Source organism: Suillus paluster, assembly GCF_016628075.1.
Source record: "Suillus paluster strain FC165 chromosome Unknown EDB91scaffold_44, whole genome shotgun sequence".
In the NCBI taxonomy this organism is placed as follows: domain Eukaryota; kingdom Fungi; phylum Basidiomycota; class Agaricomycetes; order Boletales; family Suillaceae; genus Suillus; species Suillus paluster.
Genome location: NW_024537604.1, coordinates 213,141 through 224,844, shown reverse-complemented (window position 1 = coordinate 224,844; position 11,704 = coordinate 213,141). Strand labels below are relative to the sequence as shown.

General features: G+C 47.3%; 6 protein-coding genes across 6 annotated transcripts; 1 reads left to right on the top strand and 5 right to left on the bottom strand.

Moving 5' to 3' along the window:
• Positions 1-353: 353 nt before the first annotated feature.
• On the bottom strand, positions 354-656 carry EDB91DRAFT_1144902 (uncharacterized protein). Its single transcript, XM_041319154.1, has one exon. It carries the CDS (start codon positions 585-587, stop codon positions 366-368), a length of 222 nt encoding a protein of 73 aa, XP_041175155.1. The 5' UTR covers positions 588-656; the 3' UTR covers positions 354-365.
• Positions 657-1,084: 428 nt separating this feature from the next.
• On the top strand, positions 1,085-3,249 carry EDB91DRAFT_1083781 (uncharacterized protein; the record flags this gene model as incomplete). Its single annotated transcript, XM_041315679.1, has 7 exons — positions 1,085-1,166; positions 1,238-2,013; positions 2,067-2,201; positions 2,265-2,363; positions 2,453-2,539; positions 2,601-2,810; positions 2,860-3,249. 7 exons carry the CDS (start codon positions 1,085-1,087, stop codon positions 3,247-3,249), a joined length of 1,779 nt encoding a protein of 592 aa, XP_041175154.1.
• Positions 3,250-4,147: 898 nt separating this feature from the next.
• Positions 4,148-5,880, bottom strand: EDB91DRAFT_563011 (uncharacterized protein). Its single transcript, XM_041327721.1, has 6 exons — positions 5,653-5,880; positions 5,509-5,603; positions 5,350-5,463; positions 4,947-5,294; positions 4,396-4,901; positions 4,148-4,337 (listed from the first exon to the last, which is right to left on the bottom strand). The coding sequence occupies exons 1-5, from the start codon at positions 5,669-5,671 to the stop codon at positions 4,638-4,640; spliced, it is 840 nt and encodes a 279-aa protein (XP_041175153.1). The 5' UTR covers positions 5,672-5,880; the 3' UTR covers positions 4,148-4,337; positions 4,396-4,637.
• A 571-nt stretch (positions 5,881-6,451) lies between these two features.
• EDB91DRAFT_562970 (uncharacterized protein) lies at positions 6,452-7,817 on the bottom strand. Its single transcript, XM_041327720.1, has one exon. It carries the CDS (start codon positions 7,763-7,765, stop codon positions 6,608-6,610), a length of 1,158 nt encoding a protein of 385 aa, XP_041175152.1. The 5' UTR covers positions 7,766-7,817; the 3' UTR covers positions 6,452-6,607.
• A 65-nt stretch (positions 7,818-7,882) lies between these two features.
• On the bottom strand, positions 7,883-8,690 carry EDB91DRAFT_1348329 (uncharacterized protein). Its single transcript, XM_041325966.1, has 4 exons — positions 8,423-8,690; positions 8,309-8,372; positions 8,062-8,261; positions 7,883-8,013 (listed from the first exon to the last, which is right to left on the bottom strand). Exons 1-4 carry the CDS (start codon positions 8,519-8,521, stop codon positions 7,933-7,935), a joined length of 444 nt encoding a protein of 147 aa, XP_041175151.1. The 5' UTR covers positions 8,522-8,690; the 3' UTR covers positions 7,883-7,932.
• A 333-nt stretch (positions 8,691-9,023) lies between these two features.
• Positions 9,024-11,570, bottom strand: EDB91DRAFT_1337678 (uncharacterized protein). Its single transcript, XM_041325593.1, has 8 exons — positions 10,781-11,570; positions 10,364-10,429; positions 10,074-10,155; positions 9,920-10,043; positions 9,860-9,898; positions 9,741-9,797; positions 9,273-9,694; positions 9,024-9,220 (listed from the first exon to the last, which is right to left on the bottom strand). The coding sequence occupies exons 1-7, from the start codon at positions 11,098-11,100 to the stop codon at positions 9,492-9,494; spliced, it is 891 nt and encodes a 296-aa protein (XP_041175150.1). The 5' UTR covers positions 11,101-11,570; the 3' UTR covers positions 9,024-9,220; positions 9,273-9,491.
• Between the last annotated feature and the right edge of the window lie 134 nt (positions 11,571-11,704).

Genomic DNA, 11,704 nt, shown 5'->3' with positions numbered 1-11,704 from the left:
CCATGATAAAATCTTTTCATGAACAATTGGTGTCAGTTCGTAAGTAACGGCAGCGAACAACCCTGGCCACAGCATTTTAGGAGATACTACACAAACTCTCATAGTCCATGCCACTGAGAAACATTGATGCGATTCAAGTTCTACCATTTCAGGCTCATGATCAACGTGATTCGGATGATATGCACATACCTGATCAGATGTCCGCAGAAGATTCTACGAAAAAATATTCAGTGGCCAAGTGAATCGAATATCACCCATGACCATGTGTTGCAAATAGTGGGACTCAGAGTAGTTTTTGGGACGCTCGCCAAACTTCGCTAGAGACCGGGTAAAGTCTTGCAGAACTCCCGTAGGAGCTGCAAGGATCAGCCACCAACACACTCGGCACACATCGGCATGATGGCGGACTTCGAAACGACACTTGTATATTTGCGAGGCTTGCATGCGCGGAGAGGTGTGTTTGATATAGCGAATAGTAGCTGTAAGCAGAATAATTCTCCTTCATCGGTGGTACTAAGAGCTGCCTGCACCCCAGCGGCAGCGACAAGAATAGCGAGGTAGGTGAACATGGTATCTAGTATATGCATTAGTGATGACTGTCAGTGCAGGAAACCACCCACCATCAAAACTTTGATTGTATGGTATACGCGAAGGTGCTATGGTACGTCCAGGAAGATGTGAAATAGATAGAATGATCAAGTTGCCCGAGTCTTGATTACTCACTGTAAATGAGGCGATTGTCTCTGAGGATTTTAAGACTTACCACGTTCAATATTCACTGCGGAAACGAGAAAATGACCGTATCCAGATAGAGTACAAATAGAACAGTTAACCATATACAAACTGGATACAGGCAACGTCATCTGTCTAGGTCCAGAACATGTATGAAAGGGTCCGCTATTCGGACCCTAACTGTACTGTAGTTAGATGTAATAACCAACATCTAGCTTGAGGTCCATCAGACAAACCATACTCGAGGTCGTGTGTAGATAGGAATCGAATATATATCTCCACAGGTATGGACAGAGTATAGATTGAGTATGGATCGAGTCTAGATTGCATACAGATAGCAACAAAAGAATACATGGCGGATCCTCCTACGCAGCAGCACCTCAAGCAGAAAGCTAGCGAAGAGCATGCAGTACCGGTGAATGGACGAGCGGAAGGTTCGTGTGGTCGAGAAGCAAGAAGTCGTGTAAACAAAAGGTGCTTCTGTATGAACCTCACATATCCCTAGGCCTGTCGTCCCCGTCATCCCTGTCCCCGCATCCTCCTGTTATGTTCCAGCACACATTAAGCATGCAGCGCCGTCCAGATGGAGCCGCTGGAGCACCTGCAGAAAAACCTGTTGGTACAGCTCAGGGGGTTCAGAACATCAATCCGCACCCAGTTCCATCATCCCCACTTGTTCCCAATGATCCTTTCATTGACACAGTGCCTGATAATCGCCACAGTGGTTTCAACCCATCGGGACTAGGTTTGTATGGTGAAGGACTCGGTGGAGGGCATAGTGGAGGGCATGGAATGTATGACTTTGGGGGATCTCAGCAGAATGGACCAGGATTAAATCAGATGCGTTCTCACCAGTTCGACCAACCCCCTTCTGGTGGATACAATCCACATATGACACCTTACAGCGACCCTGGCTCTCGTGGGCATTCAGTACCCCCCACTACGCCCATGATGGGCGACCATCCCAGTCTCCGAGGATACTCTGTTCCCCCGACCCCATCAATGCAACATACACCTATTGCGCAACGCAACGACTCGATGAATAATATGATTCAAAGCGGCTTTCAGCAGTTACTCACCGAGATGCAGAAATTCAACACTCGTCTCACAGGCGTTGAATCTTCCAACCAGATCTTCCTCGGAAACCAGCAAGCATTGAACGAACATGCGCAGCAGGGCCAGAATATGCTGAAGGAGTTGCTGGATGCAATGACGGCATCAGGTGTGGCCAAGAGTACAGCGGGCAAGAAGAATATATCCAACCAACACCCTGTGTTAAAAGTAAGCAACAACACACCAAATATTCACAACATACTGTGTGCTGACCATGGTAGCCCATCATACAACCGATATTTTTTGAGCTGTGTGGAATAGATATGAAGACTGCCCGCGCAGATCAAACAGAGCTGCTTGCGCAGAGCTTACCTCTTGCAAATGGCGATGCATATGAGACAGTGGATGGAATACAAGTGTGGAGGCCGCATTGGGGGGGGGGAAAATTGACGATAAAGTAAATTCTTTATATATTGCAGAAGTGGTTCAGCGTGTATGGGATAATGAAACAGTATGGACCTAGTACTTACTTTGTGATGATCCCTGCTAATTCCCCTGCTAGTCGTTACGAAATGACGGTAAGAAAAAGGGAGAGATGAAGGATGAAGACTATGACCGCACCATCATTAGCACAATTGCTAAATCATACTGGTGAAACCTCAGTCAGCAAATCTCCAGTCACGTATCGGCTGAGAAGACAGAGAAGCTCACCATTAAGCAAAAAAACGCTTGTCGTCGAGGAAGACGTCAAACTGTAAGTTGTTGGGAACAGATCTAGAGTAGATTGATGATCACTCACCAAATACACAAAATAGGCCGCAAACCGTCGTCGTGAAGCTGTTCCTGACTTTGAAAAATCCTATGGGCATCAAGGATCAGTAGCGCTAATCGATACAGATTACGGATCTGATTATGTGTCATATGACGAGGGTGAACTGAGCCCTGACTCAGTAGAGCGTTGTAAGGACCAGAGTCAAGGCAAAGGAAGCCGAAAGGTCATAGGGTTGGAGTGGAGATCATCAGCGGTAAGACTTCAGATATTATCAGAACTTGACTTACAATTATGGTTGATAGTATATAGCGTTCCTTCGGGTCCTAGATGAGATTCACAGGTGTAGGAAGTCTGGTGAGATTAAAGGGGGGGAACAGGATGGACCTGCAGAGCCTTCAGCCAAGCGCCGCAAGATAATGAAGCCAAAGGACGTACATAAGGCCACCTTTGAGGCCCATCCCTCCCAGATGAGCTCTCGTCTCCTGAAGTCAGGCAAATCAACAGTTCTGTTCAATACGATGGTAAATGCGGCATGGTTAGACGAACACAAGGAGGTGAAGGTAGTTGAAGGAGCGGAGTGGCTCAAGGATTTTAATGGGAGCATTCACGAGGGAGACTTGGCGGTAGACGACAAGAAATATCTTGATGAGCTTGCGGAGTGGTACGCTGATGAAGAAGATAATGGGAATTAGCTCTCGTAGACCTGATGTAGCAATGAACAAGAGAGTTACCAGTGGGAGTGGCGGCGGAGATAGTAACACCAATAGTATGAAAATCTTGATGTCTGAGGATTGAGTCTGTTGGTGGTAAGACAGAGGGTAACACAAATGAACTTGTTCAATTTATGATGCTATTATCAAAGGCGCTATACATATATCGCAAGCAAATTTACTGTGGTTCTCAAAAGTCAGTCTCAGCAAACTATGCACAGAGTGAAGAGAAACTTTCCTTGGCCAAGTCGATAGTGGCCCATACCTTCACCTGATTTGCACCGATCGAGACTGTTGTGCGAGCCAGGTGTCCATGTATGCAATCAAGGTCTATGATGGTCGGGATTTGCGTGTCCGACCCTCAATACTCTTCTAGTTCCCAAAGACGGACACTCACAGACGCACTGAAAATCAATCAATGTAAGCAACATATCCGAGAACAAAGTGAATGCTTACAAGTCATCCCAACACATACTTTACTCACCGTGCCATGGCTTAAACCATCGCATACGGGCAAACCACATTGATTGATCTGTGAAATGAATATCTTGGTCAAGCTGAAACACTTCAAGTACTTCTCCGTAAGCATCATGACTCCCTTCGCCATGCAAGTGGGGTATAATAGCATGCACAAGGGAGGAGGAGTTATAACCAACGGTGCGAGATGCATAATACCGCCTGCCTTTGATGACCACATAGTCAAAGAAAGTTGCCTCGCGATTGAGGGGAACACTATGAGGGACAATAGGACGGTCTGATCGACAGTGCACGGGGGTCTGAGGCGAACGGAAACAAAGTGTCTTGGCAAGTAAGCGACATGTCTCCAGGGTCATCGAGGTCTTTTGATGCCGTGGGCTGAGTGCATAAGTCTGCCCGGCTACATAAAATAGAAGAAGTTAGCAAAGCATAAGAAAGAAGAACTACTTACCGTCAGCGTTGACCTCATCTAACTCTGTAGATAGAGCGGCAAGAGCGGCAACCGTACCACGTTCTTCGGATGAAGCCTTAAGCATATGCTCTGCCACTTCGCATGGCAGAGACTCTTTGGGCATCTGTAATAATGCATATGTCTAGGATATGAATATGCCTTAGTAAGTTGATTGAACGAAGTACTAGTGAGATACGTACTAAGCGACTCGACTCGCACGTTCGGTGGAACTCTGAGAAAAATGTCGTCTCAAGTTCTCCATCTCCGTGGTTGTTCGTCTTGAAGGACTTGAGAACTTTATTAAGACGCTCGAAAAGAAAAGTCCAGAAGTCGTGGAGTGGTCCGAAGTTGCGCACGAAACTTGCAATATGTGTGGCGTAGTGATGGTTTGGTTTGATAATGTTTGAGCCATAAAGCTAGACCATAACGAGCTCAAATAAGTCTATAAGATGGATCGACGACATACCTTGAGTAATTCGGTAGCATATTGCCGGATGAGAGTATCTGTGCAGTCAATATCTGTGTCGGATAAAGTATGATGCATCAGGATGCGAAGGGCACCAGATAGCTTGAGAAAATTAGCAGGGTCATCTGGATGCAGACCGAACTTGAGCTCTTCTTCCTCATCACCGGTATCAGTCACATGGGGGACCTTGCCAGCTGCAACAGACTCGGAGGGGAGTGCCTCGATAACATCATCTGTTCCCTATAGAGTAGATAAGTATAAGAAATAACAGCATCAACAATGTACCTTCTTGCGATGTCTCGCTGCTTTTTTCTCTGCAGAGATGCGTGCCTTCTCAGCCTTCTTCTCAGCGGCGATCCGAACCTTTTCTACTTGCTTTGCAGCGGCAGCTTTAAGTCGTGCGTCATTCTTTGCAGCAGCTTCCAATTCCTTCTCCCAGGCAATATGAGCCTTCTCAAGTGCATGAGCCTCTTTACCTTGCTTTTTCGCTGCTTCGAGTGCCCTTCGTTCCGTGATTTTCTTCTCGGCCTGACGAGTCTTCTCCATTTTGAGTCGTTCAATCTGCGCAACACGATCTTGCAGAATATGATTACTATCAGCGCTTGGCGCACAAGCACTCCATAGTTGAGGTATCTACATTTCATATCAGTTACGCATCTTTAGGCAGAGGACTCGGAGAAAAACTTACAACTATTGGCCCGTATACAGTCGAAAGTAAGAGCCATTGATCTGCAGTCAGTGATCCTCCGGAGGGCATTCCTATGTCTTTAGGAAGCTTGCCGCAGGAGCTCGGTAGAGTGAACTATACAAGATATAAGGCAGATCAAACAAGAAAGCGTGAACTCACATTGGCAAGCATTTCATGAAAGGCGGTTAGTTCGTGATTTGGACAAAGTACTTTTCCTTGAACCCAGATATTGTAGAAATGAGTTTTGACAAGTCCTGTTGGGTTATAAGCGAGCAATGAGTTGAGAAATCAAACGATACATACCCAGGAAGAGATTGTGCATGGGATCGATCACAACCTGATTAACTAAATCAAAGTATGGGAGCCTTGCAAGCTGGGTATAGCGTGTCGCGAAGTCCTTCACAAAGTTTTTGCGTGCAGTGGGTGTCGTCAGTTGTCGGTATTGTTCTCCTAACTCCCGCTGTTCCAAATTTGTCCGTTCCTTAAATGCTGTGATAGATGGTTAATGTGAACATTGGGGCTACAAGCTTCAAAACTCACCATCCTTCACAAACACTGCTGCTCGTGCTTTATCCGCTTGCGTGATCCAACAGGCTGTGCATAGATTAGTGTGTGAATGCGATCCAAAACCACCAATCTTGTGAGCGGCAGGCTTATCACAAACAACGGCAACAAGGGCAACCCGAACAAGTCGACCTTGATAAGAGTATGAGCCGATCTTCAGATAGATCTGTGGATTTAAAATACTCACCTTCTGGACACGATTCTGTTGGTACCTTGATGCCATGCTTCCATAGCCGTAAGATATCTGATATAATTGGTCGAAGGAAACATTGGATTTGATCCGGGTTCTGTTCCTTTGGACCTGGTAGGATGCTTGTACACATTAAGTTTGAGGTGCGATATCTAAGAGATGTGGGTCATTAGTTTCCGACGCAAAATCAATAGTTAGGTAGTACAACTCACCGGTACTCGAGGGGAAGGTTACAGATAGAAAATGATGTGGGGCATGATGAATGCGAGGGTGCGATGTTGCTGCAAATATACGAGAACCTATAGAGCGTGTGAGCACATCTTGTAAGTAGAAATGTGCCAATACATAGCACCAATCAATCCCTAGATTGACGCCTAAGTGAAGCTCGTTGTTGGGACCTTGAAGTTCATTTGGGCTATTTGAAAAGAAAAGTGTCCCATCGGGCGCTTTAAGATTCAAGCGACACACATTCCCATCGAAGATATCTGTGTATTGACCGGGTGTTCATGGCTTTGAACGCCAGCCATTAAGTGTTGCTTCAACTCCCGGGATCGTTAAGATGGACCGAATTTGGACTGAAAGAGGGAGATATGGGTATTTAACATACGGAATTTTCTTTGCTCGCAGAAAACCGCGCTTGGTGGTATCAGGTAGAAAAAGAGGGATATTGCAAGTCATGCAGTGATCTTGCTCGTGCGTAGAACCTGTGGGCGGATATACTTCTTGGCATGTGGGGCAGCAAGGAAGGGTGTAAAAAGGAGTATTGAGTGCTAGCACGCGTGTGGCTGACTGCAGGGTGCGGAATGGGATCTCGAGCTGAGGAGACACGAACAACAGCAGGCAACCTAAAATAGAAAGAAGTGCATTACATGCGGCACGAGGGAGGTGCCATTGCAGATGCAGCCACATAGTGACTGCATATATAGTGAGGAGGTGAGGTTGAATAGTCGACATGGCACAGGCGCCATTCGACATAAAAAACGCCTCATCTGGTTCGAAAGGATCGGGTGAATCCTCGTCATTGACCAGGGGTTGGATCAAATCGGCAGAGGTGTCGTCATCCATCATGGCTTCATCGAGGTTCAAATCAGCCATATCCATGTCCACGTCGACATCCATGTCTTCTTTGTCATTAGTGTCCATCCCTCGCACTCCCTCATCCAATGCCTTCTCCAGTTCTCGTTCCATTGCACGCTGCTCCGGGTCCTTGGGTATTGAATGGGCATGATACCGATTCAGGGGCTGCGCGCCAGCTGCGGTAACAGTATGGTATGTATCGTAAAAGTCAACCGCATCGAGAAGTGCCTCGGGTGTATGAAAATTCGGGCCAAGATTGGGAAGAGCGCGACCGTGATTTTGAATATCTATATCTTCCTGCGTAAGTATGGCATGATCGAGCATTTCCTGCTCAACAGCACATGGAGAGACAGGAGGGGGGTCTGGAAAATCAAAGATCGGTGCAACAAGAGCTGCAGGAGCTGGATTTTCGCATGGTACAGGTTCCAGGTGAGTGATCTTGTGGGGAAAGATGCGTCCAGAGTGGATGGTGCTCTGTGACTTCCTGCGAAGATCGGCTCGTTCATGAGACTTTTTGGTGTGAACTGCTACAAGTGTACCACTGCACTTGTGAGTATCACAGTAGCATCTGGCTGAGTGGGCCATGGTTGTTGCTTGAATTACTAGTTTGATGGTATGATGCCGATGCGACAAAGCGCGTCGCTGTAGATCTTTGTGTCACATGACTTTTTCGTCACACTCGCATGATCTTCGCACTGCTTTGACAAGTTGCAACTGGTATATAATCATGCAGAATCACATATATACAACATCTAGTATCTAGTAGTACGGAGCTTGCCCGAAATGAGAGGACTGCCTGGGCGTTTGATACCAGCGCTCGTATTCACAATGGTCTAAAAAATAAATCAACAGCCAGAAAGTAGTAAGGTATGAGGACGAACCTTATCAGCTGCATCGACAAATCCTTGCTCTACTTCAGACTCGGGCTCCGTGACGCTATCATCTGGGGCAGGAAAGTCATCTATATGAGTTGTCGGAGGACGTAAAATGACGTTACCGATGGGTTTTGTGGGGGCAGATGGTTTCATAGGAGAGTTATCGATTCCTGGACCAATAAATGTTCGCGAATTTTGGGGAAGCGCTATAAACATATCAGCAACATCTAACACATAAAATATATGTACATACATTTTTCCTTGGGCATGTCGGGAGATTTCGTGGTCGTGCAAGTGGATGGTATGATTTCAATTGTCTAGCAACATGAGACACTAATTTTTCGATGGCAAGTAAAAAAAAACGTACGAGGGGGCCGGGTACGTCTGGAATAAACGTAATGCGTATCGTTTCTGGGTACTTGAGAGGGAGTTCGAGGCGTATGATGTTTTCTTCAAACATGAGCATGATGTGAAGTAAGTAGAAGAAAGGACTTAGCGATTTTTTGGCATGATTTGACTCTTGGGTTGTCGCGACGTCCAGATATAACCTTCGAGCATGCCTGTACCCTGGTTAGCGTCGAGTTTGGAACGCTGCTTGGACATGTGCGGTTAGCTGGTTAATACATGTGTCTAAAGTATAGTTTGGGTTTGTTTACGCCGTGTCGCCTCTAACCGTTCGTCCGGTTTTCTCCAAAGTCTGACATTTGCAACGTCCGAATTCCCCAAGTCTAGTTTGTGTACAGATAGACTACTAGGTACGGATTGTGTCTAGGCAGACGGCTTATCCACGTCCAGATAGGGTCTGGTCAATTTCTCGTTTCCGCAGTGAATTTATATGCACCCGAGGTTCCCGCATGATGGACACCCAAATCATTAATTATCAGCTCCTGAGTACTGAGGGGGGAGGAACGCACGCGGGCTGATGGTGAGTCTAGGCCGGGAGGTGAAAGGGCGGTGCCTAGGATTCAAACTTCCATTACAATTTTCCTTCCAACACACCCAATGATAGTCGATGTTACTGTCGATGCATGAAATCACTTACCTTGCCATTCTTGCCACTGGGGTAAAGGCAATGACGACAAAATTTGCGCATTGCCACCCTGTCCGACCAACCTGATTGCGAGTTGCGAATGTGCTGCTGCAATTGCCTCCCCCGAGTAATCTCGTGAGTTAATTAGCGAGTGTCAACGTTGGTGAGCTAACGTTCGGTTTACCAGCCCATCGCATGAATTATGTGGTGGCTTTGATACTCAGACCGGTGAACAAGGCACGCTGCACAGCTCGTCCCTTCTGAGGCGCATCAACATATCTTCCAATCATTTTCATTGCAGCCGCTTTCTACTTAGCATTCACACTTTTCACACTTTACACATGTAGTCCCCTTCAGCGCCTATGATACTAGGTAACTAGTAGAGTACAGATCCGATGGCTACTCCTCAGTTGAACTTGCAGCAGTCCCAGCAGCCTGAGGTAGATTGATACTTTGATGACCACTCGTCCGAGCAGTTATGCTGAACACGGTAGCATAGCCCTAAGCAGGCCTTTCCGTAAGCTCCTTCATTGGCATCACTAAGAGCTGCCTTCACCCCAGCGGCAGCGACAATAATGGCGAGGTAGGTGAACTGAATCTTCATGGTATCTAGTATATGCGTTAGTAATGAACGTCAGTGCAGGAAACCACCCACCGTCAAAACTTTGATTGTGTGATGTACGCGAAGGTACTATGGCGCGTCCAGGAAGAGCTAAATATGAAACGGATAGAATGATCAAGTTGCCCAAGTCTTTAAACTTCGGGATTACTCACTGAAAACGAGGCGATTGTCTCTGAGGATTTTGGGACTTACTGCGTTCAATTTATACGCACCTGAGGTTCCCGCATGACGGACACCCAAATCAATAATTATCAGATCCTGAGTACTGAGGGGCGAGGAACGTACGTGGACTAGTTGCGAGCCTAAGCCGGGAGGTAAAAAGGCGGTGTCTGGGTTCTAATATAAGGACTTAATGATTATGCATACCGGTAACCGGCGGAAGTGTTGTGGGCAGAACTGCGGCAGAACTTCGGGTCGAGAGGGTGGGAGAACTTGGGAGAACTCCAGGCTTGGTGGAGCAGTTAAAACCAATATGCATAATGATTGAAGTTGTCAATTCCGACTTCCATTACAGTTTTCCTTCCAACATGTTTAATGACAGTCGATGTTACTGAGCATACATCAATCTCGACGAATTACCTCGCCATTCTCGCCGCTGCCACTGGCATGAAGGCAATGACGACAAAATCTGCGCATCGCTACCCTGTCCGACCAACCTGATTGCGGGTTGCGAATGCGATGCTGCAATCGCCTCCCCCCCAGTGATCTGCCACGTTCTTGAGCTAATTAGCAGGTATGAACTACCGTTCGGTTTACTATCCCATCGCGTGAATTAGTTGGCGGCTTTGCTGATCGTGCTGTCCGACGGTCAGTACTTGTCAGTAGCATTGATGATTATGTGATGATATGAGGAGTTCGCCTCATCGCTTGAGATTTTGGTCTCTCAACTACCCAGTTCACGATCTCTCTGACGCCAGCATTGCTATCACTCTTGATCCGCGTGGAATACATGTTCTCTTATGTAGGTCGGGGATGTGCTCGCTTCCGTGGGCGCGTGCTTTTGGTGTCAGACTCGGCTATAGACATCGCCTGTTTCTTGTCTTTACCGTCAAACGGCGGACTATGTGACTAACTGGACAACTGGAGAAGGTTGGAGACGTGACTGAAAGCGGTGTACCGGGGCGATCTGGCGCAGGTCCTCCGTGGAGTGCCATGGGTCCCGGCTCAGTGGCCGGAGTCCTGGCTTGTAGGTGGTCGCTGCATGTTGTAGTCGGTCCTCGATAGATAGAGCCGCCGCCTCTCGCCTTAGAGGTGTGGCCTTGGGTTTCCCCTTGCAGTCCGTGCCCGTTCCAGCGGGCAACATAGGTCTTGGCGACTGAATTAGAATTGGCTGTTTCACAGTCGTCGTGGGCATGGGTGGCAATGAGATATCCGTATGTTTCTGAAAAGACATGAGCGAAGAGTGAAGATTCTAGACACATTTTTGCCATTTTTATTTTGGGCCCGGCAGAACTGCATGGAGACTCCGTGGGTGGCTTATCCCTTAACGACCTATGCAAGAAGCCGGGAGGAGATAGAGAGGTATATGCAACAAAGTTCGTTAGAACTGAGAGTGTCGTCAACGAGCGAGTGCTTTTTGGGTGTGAGGGATCGATGAGTACCTGCAGGTGAGGGTAGAGCCTTGGATGATGCAGGTGAGGTAGACGTAGAATCATGTCCGTTAGACTCGTGTGTATGGCCAGCCATTGCCAACTGCCAGCAGTTTCTGTGGTGCTTGCTGAGACTGAATTTGAGTGGCTTTGAGCAGGGCAAACCGTGAAGGGCGAATGTTCAAAGGATTGGATATTGTTGCAGTAGCATTAGCTATAGAGGCCCGGACAGTCTCGGATTGCTGGTTGACGTTAAAGGCTAATAACCCGCCTTGTAGGGCGCCTTATTTGAGTAGGCGATCTGAGGGGCGAAGGGGGAGATAACTGGAGCATGCTTGCGTTCGTGAGGGCTGAGGGAGGGATGGAGGTGTTGGAGGTAAAGGGGTTGCGATTGGTCTTGAACAGATA

What these genes read in the sequence shown, in the direction of transcription:
- EDB91DRAFT_1348329 (XM_041325966.1), bottom strand. Translation starts at nt 8,521, where the DNA reads ATGCTCATGTTTGAAGAAAACATCATACGCCTCGAACTCCCTCTCAAG. An exon ending in CAGACGTACCCGGCCCCCTC is followed by an intron (nt 8,373 to 8,422) that starts GTACGTTTTTTT and finishes TCATGTTGCTAG; the next exon opens with ACAATTGAAATCATACCATC. An exon ending in TTGTCGATGCAGCTGATAAG is followed by an intron (nt 8,014 to 8,061) that starts GTTCGTCCTCAT and finishes TTTATTTTTTAG; the next exon opens with ACCATTGTGAATACGAGCGC.
- EDB91DRAFT_563011 (XM_041327721.1), bottom strand. An exon ending in TTCATGAAATGCTTGCCAAT is followed by an intron (nt 5,464 to 5,508) that starts GTGAGTTCACGC and finishes TATCTTGTATAG; the next exon opens with TTCACTCTACCGAGCTCCTG. An exon ending in CTGTATACGGGCCAATAGTT is followed by an intron (nt 5,295 to 5,349) that starts GTAAGTTTTTCT and finishes TATGAAATGTAG; the next exon opens with ATACCTCAACTATGGAGTGC.
- EDB91DRAFT_1337678 (XM_041325593.1), bottom strand. Translation starts at nt 11,100, where the DNA reads ATGTCTTTTCAGAAACATACGGATATCTCATTGCCACCCATGCCCACG. An exon ending in CAACCTTCTCCAGTTGTCCA is followed by an intron (nt 10,430 to 10,780) that starts GTTAGTCACATA and finishes CCTGCTAATTAG; the next exon opens with CTCAAGAACGTGGCAGATCA. An exon ending in ACACAATCAAAGTTTTGACG is followed by an intron (nt 9,695 to 9,740) that starts GTGGGTGGTTTC and finishes CGCATATACTAG; the next exon opens with ATACCATGAAGATTCAGTTC.
- EDB91DRAFT_562970 (XM_041327720.1), bottom strand. Translation starts at nt 7,765, where the DNA reads ATGGCCCACTCAGCCAGATGCTACTGTGATACTCACAAGTGCAGTGGT.
- EDB91DRAFT_1144902 (XM_041319154.1), bottom strand. Translation starts at nt 587, where the DNA reads ATGCATATACTAGATACCATGTTCACCTACCTCGCTATTCTTGTCGCT.